The following is a 25,186-nucleotide window of genomic DNA, read 5'->3' as shown; positions in this document are numbered from 1 at the left end:
GTTGAACTTTATTTTATAGGGTTATTTTACATTGTAAGTAAAATTAAATCACCATGTAAGTTGGGGATTTGTCTATTCACCAAAAACCTCAGAATTTGTACAAGCAGTGTGCATAGTGCCTTGGAAATTATGCAACTCGCTCAGTACTACGATGCTATCATCACTTGAAAGGAATTTTGAAATTCTCTGCTAAATATCACTCAGGAACTTGAAATATCTAAAAGCACAGTTTTTTTTTTTAAGTTTAAAGGTGAATCAATTCAGTTCAGTCACTCAGCCATGTCCAATTCTTTGTGACCCCATGGACTGCAGCATGCCAGGCCTCCCTGTCCATCATCATACCTTCAGACTAACCCCAAAATATCTTGAGGTGTCATTACCCACTTTGACCAGATTTAGCAGAAAATGACTTTTCATTGTTATTAAAAAAAAATCTATTCTGACTCATATTTGCCAACTTAAAGAATATTAAAAAGAATATGCTATAAAATCCAAAGTAATTCCTCTGAAGGAGTGTCAGCATTCATTTGTATACATAGGTGCTGGCATGTTTTTATTTTTAATCATATTACTTTACAGATATTTACATTTTCCAGTGTCTGAAGTACTTACACTTTTATTTTTAGAATACATGGGCTCTTATTTGTTTAAGAAATATGTAAGATAATACAAAAGGGTATGCAACTTGACCAGCCTTTTGATGAACTAGATCTTTCAAAAACATAGCTCTAACGCCAAATTTCCTGCAGTATTCTCTCCAGGACAAGAAACAAATAAAAAACCCATCTAGTCAGTGACCATCACAGACTTGTTTGCATGCTATCCTCGGACTCATGTAGTGCATAAATTACACCTTTGTACAGATTGACGTATGTCCTATTCCCCCCTTTTATTTCAGAACATTGGGGAATCGACAATGTCTGTTGTGTTAAATCAGCTGCTGCCCATGATTAAGCCTTTGAACCAGAGGACCAGTGATGACTACAGCCCCGAAGAGCTGCTGGTCCTCCTGCTATATATTTATTCTGTCGGTGGAGAGTTCTCAGTGGACAAAGACCTGGGTGAAGGTGAAGAAAAAGTGAAGAAAGCATTGGCTCAGGTCTTTTGTGAGGAGTCTGAATTGTCACCTTTGCTGAGGAAAATCACAGGTAAGTGTTTAACAAAAATAGAGGACGTATGCATCACTGATACAGAAAGCAGGTTTTAAAATAAAGGCATTTTGGAAAGAGGGTGAACTATCTTCATTGGAGTTGTTTAGGATTTCATGAGGCCTGATGAATTCTAGTCGGCTTTTAGGATTAGAAGTTTTTATTGCAGTAAATTTTTTTTCCAACTGTGGTAGTAAAATGGCCTTCTAGTTGCTTTTTTAGAATTCATAGTCTTAGAACCTAAGTCTTGTTAAAACAGCAAAATTCTCACAAGATGTAATATCTTTAAGAAAAAATAAAATATGGTACATCCTATTCAAAAGGTTTCTGATGACGTATTCTCTTTGAGATTGTCTTTGCAAACTTTAGAAAAAGCAAACCCGTTTCCCTAAGATACTATACAATGTTATAGGATGAAAATTGACATTTTCAAGAATAGTTTTATATTTTGACTTCCATTTTTCATTTTAAATCTGAGTTAATTGATAGTATCCAAAATAATACCCAAATATCCCAGTGAAGTAGGCTGTGCTGATTTGGGGAAAATATTTAATTAAAAGTCATAAAATCTAACCATTTTCATTTCTAATAAGAACTGTGATATAACTTATGAAAGCCCAACTTAAGGAGGTAATCAGTTGTATTGTTTCATATCAAATTCAATGTTATTTATATTTTGTGTAAAACTTATTGCCAGTAGTATGGATTGAGCCTAAGTCTGTTTGAGAGTGAGAAGTTATTAAAGCTTACATGTGAAACTTAAATACTTTATAAAAACAGACCAAGTTGCCATTCATTCTTGAGTATATGTGCGTGGGGGTGTGTTTAGACCTTTCCACTGGGGAAGGCTCAACTAGGTAGGTCACTAAGGTATCTCCCGACCTTTCCCCTGTCCCCTGTCTTGCCTCCCTGGCTGGGGAGCTTGCTCAGAAGTAAGCTGTGTTGCTGTCCACCTGGATGTCCTGTGCATATGTGCTTTCCTTTGTGCCCCACTGCTGGCCTTTCCTATGTCTGGTCCTGGAAAATGAAACCCTGATGAGATGGAAACTGAATGAGGTTCCCATAGAAGTGAAGCATTTCCTTGCTCAGTACAGAACCTGCTTGCCAACATAAAATCTACATAAGGAAAATGTGTGGGAGCTGTTCCCATTTCATTAAGGTACAGCGCTGTGTGGGATTCCATGTGTGTGTGTGGTTATAAATGAATATTGACTTAGAAAGGCTTCATACGGTTTGTATAAAGCTTAGAACAGTGATTTGATTCAAAGTCGATTTGAATGCTAGGAGAGTGTAATTTGATGTTATTCTTAACACACACAGTTCCAGAAACAGACAACAAGCATGGTATGTTTTAGTGAGGGTGTTTGGCTAGCTTTTCTGCAGCACTAGTGAGTTACTGTATTATTTTGGGAATTAAGGTCAAGCAGTCAGAGTGTTCATTTGATATTTGCTCAAGGTGTTTATTGACCCAGAATTTCATTCTTTATTAGTTTCTCTGTTTTTGATTGCTCAGGATATTGCATTTTCTTGCTTATAAATGTGATTTCATGATTAAAAACACTTCTGTACATTTGTATTTATATATCAGGAAAATTTGTAAGCTTAGCAGTTGAAGGTGAAAAAAAGAATCTATGAAAGTTTTAGTGCAGTTTTAAACTTTTGAGACATCTTTTTTTTTTAATTAATTTATTTTAATTGGAGGCTAATTACTTTACAATATTGTGGTGGTTCTTGCTATACATTGACATGAATCAGCCATGGGTGTACATGTGACATCTTGTTTTATAATACAAAGTATACATTCCTACCCAGATTAACTTTGGATGTGCAATTTAAATAGATGAATAAGATGTGCTGTTTAAACTTGATGTAAGTTAACTTGCCAGTGGAACATGCGTGCCTTGGTCAACTTCTGTGGACACAAAAAGGACTTGCTTTCTGAAGATAGACTTTTACTTGGCCAGTATAGATATGCCTCTTATTAAGTATGTTGAAATGGCACATGGCCTGAGGAGTCGGGTTTATGTTTACACTTAGCTGCTGAAGAGAATGTTTAACCTACATCTCAAGATAAGGAGTAATGGGATGGTGTTGAGGCAGGGGTGACTCAGTCTTGAATCAGTACAAGGCATGCCCAGTATGTACCGGAAGAACTGAATTGTCTTCCAAATGTGCTTAGCCTATCATGGAACTAGGTTAGTCTGGCCCACAGTGTTGCACTTAACATTATTCCAACTTTTAGTCTTGACTTACTTGTTACTGGGTGGCAGAAATTATTTTATGTCTTCTGCACATTTGTGGTTGATGAGATTTAGAAGTATTATTGAAAATAAGCATGTAATCAATATAAGAATTGTGCTTTTCATATAATGTTGTAATTTTACTAATCTTAACTATTGATAGAATCAAGAAAGCAATACTTTCTAAAGTAAAGTTCAATACTGGACTAAAGACGAATCATGTTATCATCACACAACTGCTAAGTGATAAAACCAGGACTTGAGCCCAGGTGTTCTGAGTCTGGAGCCCATGTCTTTAATCATGAGACCTAAAGCTGACACAAATTCATTTCCATAACCGTTGAATATTGTATTCTATAACTTATGCTTGCTTACATTTATTGCTTTATGCCATGCATGCTCATTTTCTGAACAGTGAATAATATTTGGTTGATATTGTAGATATTACTTGTGTTTTTGAATCTATCTGTAAAGATCCTTTCTCCAGGGGATCTTCCCAACCCAGGGATCAAACCCAGGTCTCCCACATTATAAGTGGAGTCTTTACCAGCTGAGCCACAAGGGAAGCCCACGAATACTGTAGTGGGTAGCCTATCCCTCCTCCAGCTTATCTTCCCGACCCAGGAATCGAACCAGGGCCTCCTGCATTGCAGGCGGTTTCTTTACCAACTGAGCTATCAGGGAAGCCCAATAGCGACTTACAGATGTTTCCTTGTACTGTCCTGTTTTGGTGCATGTATCCTCTTTGTTTCTGCATTGCTATAAAGAAATTAAAATATTTTTTCTAGTCATTGAAATCTGTTGGTTGTCTAGCTTTCTAAAACAGGAGTAGCAAAGTTAAATTCTTTTTGTTTCAGTAGTATCTCTTGACAATAATTGTGCTGTGTTTAAAATGCATATTTCCTTTTATATGTTAAAAATGTAATTTACTTTTGACAGTGTCTTTTATCTCTATTCTTCCCTTTTATGGAAAGGGCAATGAGAAATTGTGATTGGAAAAACAAAACAAAATTTAAGATGGTCAACGGCAGCTATTATTTTCTTTTTAATAGGTACTCTTGGGGAAAATGGTGGGCAAAAACTCTTTTCTATTCACACAAAATAACAAGGGTTGACTCTTGGGTGTCAGGGATGGGAGCTGTAAAAAGAAAATTGATATGGCCTAAATGTGTCATTTAGTGTTGTGCTTTCTCAGTCTTGCTAAGTTCAAAGAAAATATCGGTTTCTATATATGTTAGTGTTTGCATGGCAGTCACAAGAGAAAACAAAGGAAAACCATTTGAACTTTCTTCAGAGTATGAAATCAAAAGACTGATTTTAAAGATCTGTGCAAACTTGGACTATCCTCATACAGGGAGGTATATCAGAAAAGTGTAGACTTAGAACAGAAATCCTTAACTCAGAAGTCCTGGCTGTGTCATTTCCTCTCAGTGTGTGTTAGTGGGCAAATCAATGTCTCTGAACTTTGATAATAAATACAAGCACTCTATTGACCACTCATGGTTTTGCTGAGAATAAAACGATGTTATGTGTATGAGCTAATTTTTGATCCATTTACTATTGTAATAGGTAATTTTTTCCCATTGCTGTTATTATTTTGCGAGCATCTAGCTATCATATAGGACAGTGCTTCTCAGCCTTTTCACATTGAGATGCATTCAAACAATGAGAATACTTGCGTAGCCTCCCATGGTGAGTGGACAGGCTATTGTGGTGGGAGGAAACCAGCAGCAGGGGCTCTGATCACTTCCGGCCCTACCCTATTGACCTGTGACCTGAAGTGAAGGAGCAGCTTGTCACACCTGTAAACTATTAAGGGCAAATCAATGCACTAAGGTGTGTTGGTCAGAAGGCTCTGGAGTCAGGAAACAAAGAAAAACAAAACTTGCATATATAGTTTTTGACACCAGAACTCTTGGAAAAAAATTTTTTTTGGTAAGCAATTTTTATATTAATCAATTTATTTTCCTGAATTTTTATATTTCCTGTCTTTAATTTTTCCATGTCTTTAAAGGGGCTAGATCTATTTATTAAGGTTCAGTGTAATGCTAGGGAATGAAAGATTCAAAATATCTAAAAACTGTGCTTCCAGAGAGAAGCATGATAATACCATGGAAACTGTGACTTACATTTATTTCTTAGATTCTTATTTTAGTTCCTGTTGATAATTTGGGATTATCAATTTCTGTATTCTTGTATTAGGATTGTACCTGGTTATATGTGATGGAAAATTTACCAGATTAGCTTAAATAGTAAATAAAAATAAACAGGTTTTTTTTTTCCACAGCAGGAAGTCAGAAACAGGCAGCAGAACTCACACTCTTTTTGGCTTCCTTCTCCTTTTTTTCTGTCATCATGGTCATGAGGTGGATACTCCTCTTCCATATGTTATATCCATGCTTCGGGCAAGGAGGGAGGAAGGATGAAAGGAAAAGGAATATGCTAGTGAAATCTGCCCTTTTTTCTTCGTACAGGAAAACCACAACTTTCTGGAAGTCCTACCAGAAGACTTGTAATCATTTGCCTATGAAGTTGGCTCATTTTCTAAAACGCTGCATGAGTCAAGGGATCTTACTGAGAGGCAGGATTCAGCCTGTAGGCTTACAGGTTGCAGTCTTTATATATATATATATTTTTGGATTTTAGTATCCAGTATGCAGGTTGCGATCTTTAGACTAAGTATTACTTAAGGTATTGACTATTATAGAGAAAAGCTTTTGAATCTCTAATACTAGAAATCTGAAAGATCTCTAGGCAGTGAAATTATACACTACAGATCTCATGAACTCCTTTTTTGACTTTTTTTTTTTAACTAAAAGAAAAATCACATTCGTTTACATTTTAATCTGCCGTGAGTTCACCAGTGAAGTAGCATAGGTTTTCCTTCCAAATCCATACTGTAAAGATACCATCTAAGTGGAAGTCGACCTCCCACAGAACTCTGACTATTGGATGGAAAATGCAAGGAAGCAATTTGGGGCTTAATATTAGGAAGACATCAAGAAAATAAAGCCAGCCAGAAAGTCTGACTCACTCCCATGAGAAGAGCTTCCCAGCACAAAAGGCTGACACCAGAACTTGAGCATCAGTAGGAATTTTACCAAGACATTTTAGGACTTGAAAATGTTATGAAAAGTCATTTTTGTGGAAGGGATGGTGCCTAAGTTGTCCTCAATTTCTGGGAAGATGATACTTTTCCTAGCAAGGTCTTTAGTCATGCTACCTTTCCTATGTAGTTCCCCAAACCTCGATATAAAATAATGGCAGGATTCCTGTTACTCTCACTGGAATAATCAGAACTTCACACTGATTGGAATAAAATGTGTAAATTACCTTCGTGATGGACCATGATTTTTTAAATCATCTTCAACTTTTTTAAGAGATCTTGTTTCCTGAGTTTTTTTCTTCTCTGTTCGTCCTCACTTGCCTATTGTCCCATTTAAGATTAACCATGGATGACAGATGAGGAAAGGCTGAAGGTAAGAACAGTCTAGAGAGCTCTCATCCGGCATCCACTTGTGTTCTCTAATGGGAATCTAAGAGAGGACTTCGAATGAGGAAGGAGCTGAGGATTTGTTTTCAGTGGGTTGTAGAAGGCAGCTTTCTTTCAGGTCTGCTTGCCAATGGAAAGCATATATATGCTCCTGTCCTTAGCAAAACAAAGCCGCATTCTACAACCAAAAGTGAAAATCTATTTGCAATGATTTGTATATGACAGCTTTTCTCTTTTGAAAAAGTTCAGGTAAACATAGACCATATAAAATTATTATTGCCATTCATGGCTGATACTTTATTATGAAAACTTTCATCTCCATCAGCATAAGACATAGACATTTTATTATGTTAATAGAGGTATATCTTTCAAACAAGGCATTTTTCATCATTGGTCAAGTACTTTTCCCAGCCTTGTAGAAAGTCAGTCTTTGTAAAATACGAAGTACTTCCCAGCAGAGGACTGTAAAAGACGAGGTAATGAGAACTTCTCTGCTTTTGTGCTTCCTTTCCCTATCACGGCTGCATTCTTTCCTCGTTTCACAGCTTCCCCTCAGTAATTCATCAAATTTCAAAATATACCTTTCTGCAGATTTCTACTCTTAAGGGCACTATTTCAACTGAAAAACAGTTTTCAAGATTTCAGATATCTTTCCCTTGAAAAGTTGTTCCTTGGACCTTGAGCATTGCAATGATAAGGATGTTGCCATGGTAACTAGCAGAGTGATCCTGAAAGTTCATTGCCAGCTTAAATGTTACCCACAGTTGAATGAAAACTTGAGCTCATTACAGTAGGTGACAGTTTACAAAACCATGACTGCAGAATCCACTACTCACTCAGCTGAAAGACTTCAGGATAGGGAAAATTCATTTCAGAAAAGATTCTGCTTCATCTCTTGCTTCTAATTTATGGAGTCTCAGTTATTGTGGCATTCCGGCATTAGACTTTTCATCAAGGCATGTACCTTCATTTCTAGTGTTTCAGATTTCTTGTTTCAGGGCACCAAAACAAAACAAAACAGCTTTTTAAGACTGTTGTTTTCCATTATGATTTGTAACACTGTTTGGTATAATAGGGTCTATTTTTCCTCTTGATTTCTAAGATTTCTGCTGGAAACTCTGATGAAGAACATATGTCTGCCCTAAATCACTCCCATGAGAAAGGTTGGAACTGTTACATTTAGTTTTACTGTCCAACATATTAAAATAGTTAACTGCAGCACGTATTACAAAATGGCTATATCAACTGAAGTTTACAATGTTTAGTTCATATTTAAAATACATCACAAGCTGTGTAGAAAAATATTTAGAGCTGCCTATTAAGGTAGCTAACTAGTTAAGTAATTTTGCAAAGATATTAAGGGATCACTACAAATTACTTTCTCAAGTACTTAATTTTTTCATGCCAGATCATAAAAAATGATCATTCTTAATTAAGACAATGGAACAGATCTTCTTGCAGTGGTATTTATATACGCACAAAGGCATGAGACAGACTGTCTAAATCATTAATTTTTATGTCTGCTCATGATGCCAATAGTAATAATTGTGTGTGTGACAGAGAGGTTAATAATTGCTGATTCTTATTAATTGCACATTAGATTATAAATTTCTTAGTCATGAAAGAGAACAAATGGAATGCATGGAATACAGTGTAGTTTTCTTAAACACATAGCTGTGGATCAGATGGGAGTGATTTGAGTGTTGTGGTCGAAAAGAGCACAGAGGAGAAGGGGACTAATGGTCATTCCTGAAAATCGTCATAGGTGTGTAACCTGAAAATAAGTCACTTAGCTTCCTCGTTGTAAAGTGAGAGTCTTATTAGGTGCGTCTTAGGTCTCTTCTTTCGCTGCCACTCTGGGGATCTAGCTTCATTTGTTTTTTATTTTTATCAGAGTCAGTGTACTCTAAACCAACCCCTCCTCAGTACCGTTGTCTTTGTCAGGCTATCACTGTCATCTCAGGAGGGAAGCAGTGGAGTCATTGACTCAACCTCCGCTCCGAGAGCTGTGGGCTCTCCCTGCGGCCGTGTCTGCTTCCTTTGAGATGGCCTTCTCTGTTCACAGTTCTCCAGCAATGCTCACTGCGTTCCAGGCACACAGTGGCCCAAGGCCACTCCACCCCTGCCCACCCACTCATTCAGCTTGCTGATAACCAGGTTAACATTCTTAAGTTTAATTTTATATTTTAATATCTTTAAGGTTTTCCCTCCACTAGAAGAAAGTAGTCACCACTAGAAAGTAGTCATACTTTCTCTTTGTAGAAAACTTGGAAATGTAAAGAACAATGTAGAAGGCACATATAAATTTCATTTCATTGAATATTGATGAAAAACAGGTATTTGCCATTTGTATTTCATCTGTGAATTGTCTGCTCATGGTCTTCTCCTTTTTTTCGGACTGAGTTATTAATTCTATTCTTGATGATTTTAAATCAGAGCACCTGTAGTATTAAGGTTATTAGTGCTCAGTCATATGTTTTGTTAACATGTCTTCCTGGTTGGTATTTGCCTTTCATGTTTGCTCAAACGGCAGGTCTGGGGATGGAGCTGTATTTAGGAATGAGGGTGCAGGGACTCTAGAGGCATGATCGGGACGCTCTGCATCTTCCAAACTTCTCTTCCTCCTGAGTATTGGCCTCATTCTTTCCTGTCACACCTGCCTCCATGTGACCCCCTCATCCCTCTAAGGCATTCCTGGCCTCTGTCATTTCAGAACAGCAACTCAGGAAAAAGAGTTTTTGTTTTCAACCCTAAGACATGAAACTGACTGACTTCCAGTCTCCATTGCCAGGGGAATAGGGTTGTCTGTGGCCAGGATGAGTCTTGAGTTCATCACTGCGTTGGGGAGTAGGCAGGAGAGACGGGGGCAGGATTTGGAGAACTGGCAGTGGTCTGTGATCAACAGCCCAGCATGACCACTTACTGATAGAAGAGGGACTGGAGTGGTTCCGCAAAGGAGGGGACACTGATGTACAAATGCTAGGCATGGCCATTGTGAAAACATTCACAAATAAACCAGTTTTCTTTCTTTATATCTAAAAAACGTATCTTATCTTCTCCCTCTTGAGTTTGGTACTTTGCCTGTAAATGGATGAAGATGTCACTGGCACCAGAATAATTGCTTCGGAGTAGGTGTTTATATGCCTAAAAATCATTGTCTGGAATTTTCACTAATGTTTTAGAAAACAGCATCAGAACAACTGGGGAAATTCTTAGACCTCAAACTGCTTTCACCATATAATTGCTGTCAACACTCAAGTAGCCATAATTGTGCCTGTCGTGTATGGCTGTGTAATTAAATGTGATTCTTTGAATATAAGTATTAGCAGGGCAGTGATTATCATTTGGATGAATTTTAAAACTCCATTCATGTTTATACATTTCTTAAAATATTTATAATTGGATTTTTTCCCTGATTACAGAAATATACTTGTTCATTGTAGAGTATTTGGACTATCTTTTACTCTTTAATAAACACAGAATAAAATTTAAAGTTACCTATGAACCCACTACTGAGAGAAAACTACTGTTAGTATTTTGATATGTACTTGGTGACCTATTGGTAAGTAGAAATTCAGATCCCATATAAGCTTCCCAAGTAAAAGTGGCAGGTGAGATTTTTGTTTTAAATTTGTTTTGTAGTTTATCTGTCAAGGTCAGAGTGCCTAAAATAAAGGGGATCAGGAATAATGTCATATATGGCTTTTGAAACTAACATTGGCAAGGTAATTGTTGAGAATGTTGGTACTGAATTAATGTCCCGAGTTCTAGGAGACATTATCCCTCTAAAGTCAAATTACCCTTAATCAGAACATAAAGGAGAATAGGGGCTTCTCTGTCCACAGGATTTCCCAGGCAAGCAAACTGCTGTGGGTTGCCATTTCCTTCTGCAGGGATCATCCCAACCCAGGGACTGAACCCAGGTCTCCTGCATTGTAGGTGGATTCTTTACCATCTGAGCCACCAGGAAATGCATACAAAGGAGAATTCTCTCAGCCAAAAAGGAGGACCATTATGACCTTGGGTAGGAGAGAAAACACTTAGGTACAAATAGTTCAGCCTAGAATTTCAGCAAAAGAAAATTAAAAAGAGACACAACAGGCTCTAGACACTGATATTATTTTATTATGTGAGGAGAAAAGATTAATATTTTAAAAAACAGAAGGAGAACATATGTGTACGACCATGGTGATATTCATTTGTATTTTGAAATTTAGTTGTAAATGTAACCAAGAATGTAATTCCCATGGAAACCTGACTTTTTCTGCCTTCATATGTTGCCTGTTTATTCTGTTCTTAGCACCTGGAGTGAATTGGTCCCAAATGGAATGGTAATTTTCACTGAAGTGTTTATAAAATGAAGCTCCCTTCTGCTTTTTTTCCTTTCATTTTAAACACAAGACATATGCCTGCACCTCTTCGGCAGGCTCTTGAGTTGTTGCCAGCCTGACAGAGGGCCATCTGGAACAGGAAACTGATAGGGTGCAGTGTTCATTAACAATTAACATTTTCCAACGTGTAAAATGCATTAGGGTTTTAATTTTAAATGCTGTGGTTTTGTCCAAACTATACTCTGAAATAATTGTATTCTTTGTTTGCTTATTTTTGTTGTTGTGGTTAAGAAAAACAGTTAAATCTGATTTTTTTTTTTTTGCATACAGTGATATAGAATTGAGTTTCTTTTGTGTACAAATCACCACCTTGCAAAGAATTCAATCTTTGGCCAAAAAAGTTTCCTTCATAGTTAAAATGTGGTTGGATACTTCCTCACTGGAAATGCACACCCTTTCTGTCAAAGTGTAGAAACAATTCACTGTGTAAACAAGCACTTTTGAGTTACAGTTTCCAGTATTCAGAGCGTCTCTTTGATGTACAAGAAGTGAAGCACATGTCTTCATCTGTTTAAAAAAAAAGCAGAATGCTTTAAATTTTGTTCCCGGATTTTTCTATGACTTTTCCTTTGTTATTTTTTTAAACTTGAACCTCTTGCTTACCATCCCTCTTCTCCCTTTCTCCCTCCTAATCTCACCTAATCTCACACTTCTACCAGAGAAATCGGAAAACTGGTCACCTGGGGAGTTTGCACACTGTACTCTTGATTATTTCAAGTTGTTCTCCTGGAGAATGCAGAAGCCCAGACAACATGACATCATCTGAGATGAGTACAGCCTTTTATTATAGAAATCGGTATTTAATGGCTTTTGAATGTAGAGCAACTGTAGCATTTCAGAGCAATAGCCCTTCCAGATATTCGACTGGAAGTGCTGACACCATTCTGTGTCAGGGCCACTATGCACAGAGTTTAAAATAGAGCAAAACCACCAGAGTCTATTTGTTGGAATTTCTTGGTAGGGTATGTGCAAATAACAATCAAAATATCAGATCTCTAATTACATCCTTATTGTTTTTATCTTTGCAGTTCTCTCTTGAGCCAAGTTATGCCTTATCATTTATTTAAAATGCAGATTCAACATGTGAAAAATCCAGGAAAAAGCTCTGGGAACATAGATATGTTGGCTTTTTGATTGGCCCTTTTAAGGACATGGCTCTTGTTTTGCAATTTGGCAGTGAAAAAAATATCAGTGTTTTGCTTAAAATAATAGAAGAGCAAAAATGAACATGATCAGGCTCAAAAAAAATCTGGGTCATTACTCTCCAGGGTAGGGAGGAGCTAGAAATGGTTACTAAATAGTGTGCTCCACCCACGATGTCCTCCCTGTCTGGACCAAAGGGACACACCCTCTGCACTGGACTCTTGAGAGCAGTAGAATGACATTTTTCCACAATCACCTTCTCACTCTGGAGGTTTTGTGTTCTTTCATACCCTTTGTTCTAGCCACAGGCTTTTCAGTTCCTTAAATCCACTACACACCCTCCACTAACTCCCCACCTCAATCCAGTTAACCTCTTTGGGGCACGGCTCAGAAAGACCACATGTCCTGGGCTCAGCCTTGTGCCCCTGCCTGCTAGCTCAGAGCCTCCACCCTCACCATGTGTCTAGTGAACAGTTTATTATATATTTTTGTGGTAAATTGATTAGTGTCTGCCTTCCCTCTGCCCCAGACCATAAACTCCATCAGTTTGGTTCACCATTGTATCTCAAACACCAGCTATACTCAGGAGCAACATGGAAGGCTTTTCGTAAGTACAGTATTTATTGAATGAAGGAGGGAATGAGAAAGCGGACCTGGCTCAGCTCCAGTGTTTCATCTGACACTGCAGCGCTGCAAATAGGTTACAGCTTTACCAGAGGAGAGAAGAGAATAGAACATTAAAGGAAGCCATTGCTCCACCAATGAGAGTTTAAAATCCCATTGTTTGCAATATAGTGAAGAAAATGTTTCATGCAGTGAAAACAAAGACTATCAGCCAGTGATGAAACGGTTATTTTGTGCTAAATACTAAATCTGGCAGTCTCTTTGTGCTGCCAGATTTTGAATTCTGGAGGTTTTTGGTTAAATTCACTGTTTTTCCATTACTCCTTTTTTTTTTTTTTTCCATCTTTATTTCTTTGTCCGTCTTCTCTTTTGTCCCCTCATCTTGTTTCCTGGCCAGGTAGTGAGGCTGCTATTCAGCCACACCTGGAAGGCAAAACATTTTTTGACTTAACTTTTAAACCTCAGGCCTACTGACAGTTCTTCTCCCACCTGAATGTATCAATGTAACAGAACATCCGTGGACAGAATCACCTGGGCAGGAGAGCTTTCCTCCTGAATGCCTGTCAGCAGTATCCAGCTATAGCCTCCTGACTAACATCTCTGAGCTGATCTGTCCTCAGCCAGCTTCTGTAGCCCTTTCTGGCTGCTCTCCCAAACTCTCCCCCTCCCACCCTAAACAGAACCATTTCTCCAGAAATGTTTTCTAAAATAACTCTTTTTTTTTTTGCACCACATCTGCTGCTCCCACCCTCTTCACCCCGCACCTCCACACCTAATTATTAGACCTGAACCATGGGAGTTCAGTCATGAAACTAGCATTCCTAACTTACAGTATTCTATTAGGTACTCAGTGATAAGGAAACGACTTGGCTTTCATAATATCATACAAAGTGGAGGAGGGAGTTTGCCCCCTGTCCCATGTATCTCTTGTCTGCTCATGTGTAACCTGAGGTCCCATCATCGGGCATGTGTGCCCATTGATAGGAACATGAGCCTGCATACTGGCTCTGAAGTTTTGCTTCTCAAGGCAGGAGCTGACTAGCCTGAGCACCTTTTGCTTTTCATACATATAGAAGAATCTGTGATCATTTCTTATTGCTGTGGCAAATAGGAAAGTTGCAAGATGCTAGTGAAGGAGAATGAGAATGAGAAAAGCTTTAGATCCAGATACATGTAATAGTGTGTTTAAGAACCTCAAGTGCTCTCTTCTTAGGATTTAAACAGTTTTATTTTCAACTCTTCAATAAAGTATTTTCCAATTGTGCTATATTTCAATAACATTTCTTATGCCTAAAATACATCCCCTGCCTCTCCATTCTTACCTGTAAAACTCCCACTTATTCAAAATGCAACTACAATAGCATTGCCTTTCTTATTCCTTCTCTAATCATTCCAGCCCAAAGTGACCCTGCGCCTCAGTATTGATTTGTGGCATCTCTAGAGTATTTATATTTGTGTCACCTCACATGGTTGATACTTGTACACGTGTGTGCTTCCTACCTGGTGATCTTGGACAAGTTACTTATTCTCTCTTCACTAGTCTATCTTTAAAATGAATGTACATGAGTTTGAGCAAACTCCGAGAGATGGTGAAAGACAGGGAAACCTGGCGTGCTGCAGTCCATTGGGTTGCAAAGAGTCAGACACGACTCAGCGACTGAACAACAAATAATACCACATGTCTTGTTGGACTACTGTATACACTTAACAGTATACAGCTACTGTGGTTGTTTGGTTTCTGTTACCTTAAGTTCCTTGAGGGCAGCAGCCATTTATTATTCACCCTTGTATTCTCAGTCCCCATTTTTAAATTGTGGTGCTGAGTGAAGGAAGAGATAAAGACTGGGGTGTGTATTTTCATGCTGCCCTTCACTTTTCTCTATTCCTAGACTTGTTTCAGATGGAATGGAGGCTAGACTGACAGCTCAGCCTTTGGGGTCTAGAACTGGTTCTGAGATGTTATATGGTGAGAGAAATATTCGATAATGAGTATAGAGGAGCCTGGTGGGCTACACTCCATTGAGTCACAAAGAGTTGGACATGACTAAGCACACACACATTGTTTTTTGCAAAATATTGCTTTATAAACCTGCTGTATTACAGAAAACTTTTCCGCCTATTCCCGATAAGCCAAACACTGTAAACAGTATATCATCTTCTTGAGAGTAGATCTAGATATTCTTCTCCTCCAAAGTTACTTTACTCATCTAGGCATTGACTCTCACATTTTTCTTTCACACATACATATTTGGAACCAATAAGATTTCTTTTAACTTTATAAGAAAAGGAAATTTAACCCATGTGTAGTTGAAAGAACTTACTTTCTTCTTCTACTTCCTTTCTCTGAAGAAAATCTTGCAGGTTGGGTATAATCTCCTGACCCTCAGCTTTCACTGGTCCAACTCTGTGGAGTTACCAGACGCCAATGAATTTGCCTATATGAGAAGAAGGGCAGTAAGAGAGCTGGTCTTTCTCTTCCTCAAATATTGGTTTCATGCTCCTAGCATGTCTGTCAGCACTAATAAGAATTAATATTTATGGCACACCAAAAATGTCCAGACGTGGCACCAGAACCGTCTCGTGGGATGATCTAGCTCACTGAGCTCATCGTCTGAATGATACAGTGAGATGTCAGAGCTCTCGCAGGACAAAGCCCCGCCCCAGCAGCACTCTGTTCCAATAGGCTTATCACCAGAGCACACAGAGCCTTTGTTCTCTGGCTGCGCCGGGTGGGAATTCTTAGACCCTTGTTACCACAGACGTGCCTGTGAAGATCCATTTGAATTCTTCCCCAGAGTGGTTCCCAAGCACTGTTCTACAAACCGGCTGTGTCAGAATCCCTAGAGAGAGTTGTTCACCAAACAGAGTTATAGACCCTACCCGAGCCCTACTCTATCAGAGAGTTGAGGGGTCAGGTCTGGGGATCCGGGTAGAAAAGGAGCAGTGTGTTCTATCTGGAGCTTCCTGGACCAGGCACAAGACAGGGCTTTCCCTTGAGAAACACCCCCGCTGGAGGTATGTGGACTGCACCCTCTCTTCTGGGGCACTTAAGGTGCCAGGTTATTGAACAGGGTAGATGTTGTCTACTCGGAGTAGGTCAGCAGGCAGTCTGAGGTATCAATGGGCATCTTACAGGTACTGACCTGGCGACTGGCTGGCCATGTCTGTAAGTGCCTGTCACACAGCTCTTAAGTGAAGGCGCTAGAAGTCAAACCTAGTCCTGTCTGGGGCCGGTGTCGGAGGTCTCTGTCTCTGCACTGTGTTGCCTGCTAATTCCCAACTAAGCGCCTCCAGCCACTCCTTCCCACCTGTTTACTGTGTTGGTTTCTCCTTGTTTATTGTGACACAGCTGTTGCATTTGGTGACTGAAGCTCTTGCCAGGGCAGTGTTTATGCTGGGACTCTTCCTTCCCTTTCATGGTGAGTGAGCTGGAGTTTGTTAGCCGGCCAGTGTTCAGAAATCAGGGTCCAGGAGTTATTTCCCTTTAGAATTTTTTATAACTTGCTATCAAAGTGATTGAGTCTTGGGAAGTTGTTCCTCAGGTGATCCCATTAGGCCAGAACCTGGTTTAAATGGATAACAGGAGGCAATGATGACAGCTGAAACGTTTAAAGTAACAACACATTTTGGGATAGAAGACCAGAAAAATGAGAGCGTTCCCGGTAACTGCTTATATTAGTATTCTTGATTAATGTCTTTTTTTTAAAACATCAAATTGCTGATGCATCTCTGATCACTGCAGCAATCATAACCAATTAGTTGTGTTTATGTAATATTTAAGAGTGCATGGGCAGGGCTGGCCGAAATGTCACTTTCTTCCATGGAGGGAGTCAAGATTGCATGCCTCGCTGCTTCTCCAGGCCTGGTCTCTGCAAAACACGCTTCCCAGCATGAGCAGCTCACAGCCCCACACTGAGGCAGCTCTCCGGGCGACTCAGAGTCGATTCAGCTGTGGACTCGAAAGGGCCCCCAAGAAACTGCCCATGACAGCCTTCTCTGAAGCCAGGCTGCCTCTTTCCTTCCACACCTCAGAAGCAAAGCGGATTGCAGGCTCATACCCAGCAAGCCTCAGCTGTTCTGTAGGCCTGTTGTGTTTGGCCTCTGCAGTGTTTGTGAAAACCTTCACTTGGAAGCCAGATTGGAAAAGAGCAGCTTTAAATAAAGAACTGGGTTTTTGTAGCTGTTGTTATTTGGTTTCTCTGAAAAATGTAAAGAACGGCAGGAATTGATTGAGGCTAAGTCGTGGCTTCTCTCTGGACATCCCAGGTGGCTCAGTGGATAAAGAATCCACCTGTCAATGTAGGAGATGCAAGAGATGCAGTTTCCATCCCTGTGTCGGGAAGATCCTCTGGAAGAGGAAATGGCTCCACTCCAGTATTTTTGCCTGGAAAATACCATGGGCAGAGATGCCTGGCGGGCTGTGCAGTCCATGGGGCTGCAGAGTCAGACACGAATGAGCACGCACGCCCATGCAGCTGTTCTCCAGCTGGCTGGGGCATCCGTCCCTGACCTCCTTCTCCTATAGTATCTGTGGCCCGCCTGCTGCAGGGAGTGTGTGGCTGTACTTTCCTATCACCACCATGTTATCCCTCCACCTGCCTGTTAGCAGATGGACGAGCTGGACAAGCGGCCATTCTGACCAATTGGAAAGGGTTCACTTATCATTGCATCACTATTTTGTAAACAGGAACTTGAGATCCATGCATTCCTGAGTGTTTTTAGAGAAATGTATCAAGCACAAGCTATGGCATGTAGTGGCCACTTGGCAAACATCTGCTGACTGACTGAATCTTTGACTAGAGGCCCAGGGGTTTGGGGACCCAGGGTCCTGTGTTTGGCTGGAAAAAGAGACATCAGGGGCAGTTTGGGAATATTACTGGTACTCTGTAGACATATGCAGAGCAGGGAAGCCAGCTAGCGATTTTTCACTTTCCATGAAATACAGGACTTGATCTTGTGTTGGGACACTTTGACCACTTTATACTGAAGCCTATTTGAAGACATTAAACTTTAGTGACTTTGTAAAATTTCAGTAAATTTTCTTCTCAACTAAGCAAAAAGCCCTTTTGGGTTTAGTTGGGTGTGACTGTCTCTCTCACCTGACACTGTCTGTTTCTCCCAGTGGGGCTGTGAAACAGGACTGCCTCCCATGTCTCTGCTGCCTCTGTGCCCCAGAGCCCTTTGATGTCAACCATGAACCCTCATTTTGTTCCTCGCACCTGGGCTCTGCCCTACCAGACCCAAAACAAGTTCTCAATGGTCCTATCACAGTGGTTTGGGACTAAGGTTTCACAAATTGCCTGGATTGAAATCCTGATTCATCCTGTGGCCCTGCAAGTTATCTATCATTTCTCTATCTTAATTTTCTCATCTGCAAAAGGGGTATGGTAGCATTGTCAGAACTGTGCTGGGCACATTGGGAGTGCTCGGTGAGTGACAGCTGCTGTCTTGGTGGTGGCAGTGACAGCAGCAATCGTGTCTGTCTGAAATTTTGAGAACGTAGCCACTAAGAACTTTTTTGTGATTTAGTTTCATCTTACCCGCATTGACTCCTTGGAGCATTGCGGAGTGCTTTTGTCACCAGATTATAAGAGTTTTGTATGCTTTTTTTTCCCCCTTAATGTGCGGTCAAGTTTGATTTGATAAAACAAGATAAACATACAAGGGGTCTATTACTTCCTGGGTTATAAAAGGCAGACGAGGCCTATGTGAGGGAAGGTCATTATCTTCCCATAGTAATTACTATGCTATAAAGCTCAACACACTCTCACACCTTTTACTGAGGGAAAACAAGACTGGTTTCTGTGTAAAGCTCCTTGTGGTAAAGGCTAGCTTTGGAATGTGCTGTGATGTCACTGCTGATTGGCCCGGAGGTCTGGGTTTCATTTGTGTTATTAGAATACCTCAATTTATCTGTGTTCCACAGGGGATCATAGCACTTTTCAGGGCTTTGGAAAGTTCTGAAATGAAAGCACACTTCAGGGCTAAGACATGACTGTCCCAAACACTGGCAGTTCTCACAAGGCTAACAGTGTCTGTTGACCTTAAGGAATGATTTTTTTTTCCTTAGCTATCAAGCCACAGGATTTTTAAACTGGTTTTATGACCAACTCTCCCTCTAGTCCACCCCCTTACTTACTTTGGACAGAAACTCGATTTCAGGGACAGAGTTGTAAAGTAAATGTTTGTGTTGGGGCCTTTTCTTTCCAATTCCTCACAGATTCCTTTCAGGTCTGCAAGAGAAAGCAAATTCTGTCGGTTATATTTGATTCCCAAAGTGGCTTTTGAACCCCAAGTCATATGTGTCCTACTGAAACAAAAGACTTCCATTAAAAAAAAAAAAAAAAAAAAAACAGTAGATGCCTTGCAGATTATAAGAGGAATGTCCTGTGGAGGATAAAAGAGATGGGAGGGAGGTATGGAAGGAAGTCTTTGAGAATCAGAATTGAAGGTGTCCCTGCCAATTAGGTCCATGACCTTGACTCGTTCTTAGCTGTTGGTGTCTTCCTCTGTGAAGCTGAGAATCACAAGTACACCCTCACACAGTGCAGGAGGACCAGTGCTGGGCCTGCCCATAGTTTTTTAAGCACTCAGTAAGTAATATGTTACCACGATTACCATTACTATTACCATGCCTTGCTCTAGACTGAACTCCACTTATTCAATTATGAGATCTCATGTCACCAAAACATTTTGTAAATACTTTTTTTTTTCCCTGGTAGAAATATTTGGATGAGCCCTCTCTTTGTTTATTGATCACCAAACCTCTTGATCTAATCACCATCTGCTTACATGTGGAGAAACGCAGTCATCAACATGACTGATACTATATGTTTTTAACTCCTGGTAGACCATCAGTCACATGTTTACTGAGTGCCTACTCTGTGCCAGGTAGAAGTGGGTTCTGGGGATATAAGAGAAAGCTTCTGCCCTGAAAGAGCTTGTATTGTTGTGGTAACATTACTTGTATTTATGCCACATTCATTCTACATAGTACCTGGCATACAGGAAGTACTCAATAAATGTTGGTGGCAGGGAGTGGGTGGGTGGTGAATTGAGTGCAACTTACTGAAATGTAAATCCGGTTTAACAATCTTCATCCATCTGGTTGGGTGGAAAAATAGGTCTTGCTGATTACTATCTTCTGTCTGGCTGTTTGAAGAAACTCTTCACTGTGATACGTATAGGTCTTTACGTGTGCTGCTTGTATATGTAAAGAAATGTGTAAAAGGAGAATTAGCAGAAATACAAACCAAGGTTGGCATACTTGTTCTTGAACCTGACCAGAGTTTGCAAGTTTGTCAAGAGCTCTTCCTTTAATGGACACAGAACCCCCAGTCTGCCTGCACACCAGCAGCCTCCCCTTGTACACCTGCAAATCAAGAAGAAAGAGAGCAGGTGAAGGGGGTGGGAAGGACGCAGCAGGCCAAGACCTGTTAGTGCTTGGCCTTGTATAGAATGCTTCACCTTTTTAGAATCACCTTTTATCTCTGAAGTAGATGCTGTTCACCACTGCACTCCACCTCCAGTTGGTCTTGTAGCAAGGCGATGTAAAAGTCAAAGTTGAAAATCATATGCAAATGCTTCCATTTAAATTAATTTATGAAGCTTGATGTTTTAGGGTTGGTTAAGGTACCTTAGAGATTTTAATGCATCCTGATTCCTCTCTTCCCCTCTCCCTCCCTCTCTGTGTTCCCTTTTTCTTTCATCCATTCACTTTGGACATCACTTTTGTCATTTTTTGAGTGATGTTTTGTTGCAGGGCAGTATAACAAAGTGATTCATAATGTAGACTCCCAGGTCCTTCCATAGGGACTTCCCTAATGGTCCTGTAGTTAAAAATTCACCTTCCACTGCAAGGGACGCAAGTTCAGTCCCTGGAGAGGAAAGTGAGATCCCACATGCTGAACAGCAACTAAGCCCATGCGATACAGCTAGAGAAATCTGGTGCGCCACAGTGAAAACCTAGCACAGCCAATACAAAATCCTTCTGTAAATGCTTCCCCATACCTTCTACTGACATCAGAATTTTGGGTCTAGCACAATATCCACCGGTGTACCAAGCCTTTTCTACTTCTGCCAATCAGTTCTGAATGATTTTCACTGTGGTTATTTCTTGTTTTGTTTTGTTTTGTGATTATATTTATAACCAAATCATATAAACCATCAACAAAAGAGAACATTCAAGTATTTTAGAAGACAGTAAATTCAGGCTTAAAGTACTCCATTGACCTCAGTACAGTGTTCAAGGTTTATACAAAATGACACATAACCCATTCTACTATGTTGGAGCAGAGTTATTTAAATACAGTTTATCTTAGGCTAACCTCCTATCTCTCGCTGTAGCCTGTTCTCCTAGAGAATGGGGAACTCATTCTTTAGACTTCTTTCACTTTCCAGAATGTATTCATCATGATGTAAAGTAGCAGTTACTTCTTAATATACTCAAGAATAGAGCAGTGATGTCTTATCTTAATCTTTATATGGCATAGATTTTTGAACATGAAAGTGCAAGTGTTAGTCGCTCTGTCGTGTTTGACTCTTTACAACCACATGGACTGTAGCCCACCAGGCTCCTCTGTCTGTGGAATTCTCCAGGCAAGAATACTGGAGTGGATTGCCATTTCCTTCTCTAGGGCATCTTCCCAACCCAGGGATCGAACCTGGGTCTCCCACATTGCAGGCAGATTCTTTACTGTCTGAGCCACCAGGGAAGCCGTGATAGGCTGTGAAATACAAGTGATCTTGATATATAATCACTCATAAAATTTCATAAAGCTCAAATTAATATATTCAAATATGGAAATTTTTAAACAGTAAAATTAGCAGTGTTTCCCAATGTTCTTTTTCTGTTCCAAGAACCTCTAGGATATCATCTTACATTTAGTCATTGTATCTCTTTAACTTTTTCCTGCCTATGATGGTTTCTGAGACTTTCAGTATTTTTGATGATATAGATATTCTTAAGGAGTACTGCTCAGCTATTTTGTAGGATGTTCCTCAGCTGAGATTTTTCTGAGGTTTTTCTTATCATTAGAATCAAGTTATGGGTTTTCTTTTTATTTCTTGCCTCAGTCCTAGAATCAGCTATTTCTACAAGGAACCCCGGTTCCTTTCACTGGAGAATGGTATTAGAAATCAAGATCTGGTGTTAAGTATGCTCACTGCAGTTGGGATATTATTCTTCTAGACCTTCACAACTAACAAACAACAAATTACAGTATGTATATAAACCCATGTAAATATACACATTTATAAATATTTCCATTACAAAGCCATCTGTATTCAGGTTAAAGTAAACATGAGTTTATATTATTAGAGTCTCCAACTCTAATCCATTACCATGTGGCTCATTGTAGCCTCATCCCCTTGTTTTCGGTATACTTCCATACCAATAATATTTCATAGAAACCTGGCTTCCTCTATCCTCCATCCACTTATTTAATGTGTTAGATTCAGTTTATGCGCCCCTTTCCTCCATCAGAATACTACGCATGTGAAATTGTAGATGTCTTAGGGTCGCCTATTCCTCTTCAGTTGTGATGTTAATTTTGGTCACCTGATCAAGGCATTGTTGGGGTTCTTCTTATAATGTATTTAATGTGTTCTCTTTTGCAACTAATAACCAATTTATGATCATTTATTTTGATATAATACAAATATCTTGCTCCACATAAAGCTGTCACCCGCTGATTCTCACTCTTACAGATCTTACAATTATGGTTACAAAAAAATGATTTTAACTCCACCATATCTCTGCTCATTAGTTGACATTCTGCTAGAAGAAAAAGCTCTCTTCCCCGCTAGATGTCAGTGTATATTTTTATCTATTTGTTATCAGTATGGATTCCTATTTCACGTATTACAATTTACTAATTTTGGGGCCAGTCAGTCAGTTCAGTCGCTCAGTTGTGTCCAGCTCTTTGCAATCCCATAGACTGCAGCAAGCCAGGCTTCCCTGTCCATCACCAACTCCTGGAGCTTGTTCAAACTCATGTCCATTGAGTCAGTGATGCCATCCAACTATCTCATCCTCTGTCATCCCCTTCTCCTCCTGCCTTCAATCTTTCCCAGCATCAGGGTCTTTTCTAATGAGTCAGTTCTTCGCATCAGGTGGCCAAAGTATTGGAGTTTCAGCTTCATCATCAGTGCTTCCAATGAATATTCAGGACTGATTTCCTTTAGGGTTGACTTGTTTGATCTCCTTGCAGTGCAAGGGACTCTAAAGAGTCTTCTCCAACACCACAGTTCAAAAGCATCCATTCTTCAGCATTCAGCTTTCTTTGTAGCCCAACTCTCACATCCATACATGACTACTGGAAAAACCATAGCTTTGATTAGATGGACCTTTGTTGGCAAAGTAATATCTCTGCTTTTTAATATGCTGTCTAGGCTGGTCATAGCTTTTCTTCCAAGGAGCAAGTGTCTTTTAATTTCATGGCTGCAGGCACCATCTGCAGTGATTTTGGAGCCCCAAAAATAAAGTCTGTCACTGTTTCCCCATCTATTTGGCATGAAGTGATGGAACCAGATGCCATGATCTTAGTTTTCTTAATGTTGAGCTTTAAGCCAACTTTTTCAGTCTCATCTTTCACTTTAAACAAGAGGCTATTTAGTTCTTCTTCCCTTTCTGCCATAAGGGTGGTGTCATCTGCATATCTGAGGTTATTGGTACTTCTCCTGGTAACCTTGCTTCCAGCTTGTGCTTCATCCAGCCTAGCATTTCTCATGATGTACGAATTGAACTCTGTGTGTAAGTTAAATAAGCAAGGTGACAATATACAGCCTGATGTACTCCTTTCCCAATTTGGAACCAGTCTGTTGTTCCATGTCCACTTCTAATTGTTGCTTCCTGACCTGCATACAGATTTCTCAAGAGGCAGGTCAGGTGGTCTGGTATTCCCTTTCAGAATCTCCTATTCAGAATTTTCCTATCTGTTTCAGAATTTTTGAGAGTTTGTTGTGGTCCACACAGTCAAAGGCTTTGACATAGTCAAGAAAGTAGAAGTAGATGTATTTATGGAATTCTCTTGCTTTTTTGATGATCCAGCGGATGTTGGCAATTTGATCTCTGGTTCCTCTGCCTTTTCTAAAACCAGCTTGAACATTTGGAAGTTCACGGTTCACATATTGCTGAAGCCTGGCTTGGAGAATTTTGAGCATGCTTTACTAGCATGTGAGATGAGTGCAATTGTGCGGTAGTTGAGCATTCTTTGGCATTGCCTTTCTTTGGGATTGGAATGAAAACTGACCTTTTCCAGTCCTGTGGCCACTGGTGAGTTTTCCAAATTTGCTGGCATATTGAGTGCAGCACTTTCACAGCATCATCAGGATTTGAAATAGCTCAACTGGAATTCCATCACCTCCAATAGCTTTGTTCGTAGTGATGCTTTCTAAGGCCCACTTGACTTCACATTCCAGGATGTCTGGCTCTAGGTGAGTGATCATAGCATTGTGATTATCTTGGTCTTGAAGATCTTTTTTGTGCAGTTCTTCTGTGTATTCTTGCCACCTCTTCTTAATATCTTCTGCTTCTATTAGGTCCATACCATTTCTGTCCTTTATCGAGCCCATCTTTGCATGAAATGTTCCCTTGGTATCTCTAATTTTCTTGAAAAGATCTCTAGTCTTTCCCATTCTGTTGTTTTCCTATATTTCTTTGCATTGATCTCTGAGGAAGGCTTTCTTATCTCTTCTTGCTATTCTTTGGAACTCTGCATTCAGATGCTTATATCTTTCCTTTTCTCCTTTGCTTTTCGCTTCTCTTCTTTTCACAGCTATTTGTAAGGCCTCCCCAGACAGCCATTTTGCTTTTTTGCATTTCTTTTCCACGGGGATGGTCTTGATCCCTGTCTCCTGTACAGTGTCATGAACCTCCGTCCATAGTTCATCAGGCACTCTCTCTATCAGATCTAGTCCCTTAAATCTATTTCTCACTTCCACTGTATAATCATAAGGGATTTGATTTAGGTCATACCTGAATGGTCTAGTGGTTTTCCCTACTTTCTTCAATTTAAGTCTGAATTTGGCAATAAGGAGCTCATGATCTGAGCCACAGTCAGCTCCCGGTCTTGTTTTGCTGACCGTATAGAGCTTCTCCATCTTTGGCTGCAAAGAATATAATCAGTCTGATTTTGGTGTTGACCA

The 25,186-nt window shown here is 39.8% G+C and overlaps 1 protein-coding gene across 1 annotated transcript in view; it reads left to right on the top strand.

Annotated features, from left to right (window-relative positions):
• The window catches only part of SCFD2 (sec1 family domain containing 2), a 396,972-nt gene that overhangs the window by 157,341 nt on the left and 214,445 nt on the right, over positions 1-25,186 (top strand). The window contains exon 5 of the mRNA XM_019962747.2: positions 899-1,148. Coding sequence (XP_019818306.2) covers positions 899-1,148 — 250 coding nt within the window. The remainder of the gene's footprint in view (positions 1-898; positions 1,149-25,186) is intronic.

Source organism: Bos indicus, chromosome 6, assembly GCF_029378745.1.
Source record: "Bos indicus isolate NIAB-ARS_2022 breed Sahiwal x Tharparkar chromosome 6, NIAB-ARS_B.indTharparkar_mat_pri_1.0, whole genome shotgun sequence".
Lineage (NCBI taxonomy): Eukaryota > Metazoa > Chordata > Mammalia > Artiodactyla > Bovidae > Bos > Bos indicus.
The sequence above is the reverse complement of the archived record's forward strand: the minus strand, read 5'-3'. Positions and strand labels throughout refer to the sequence as shown.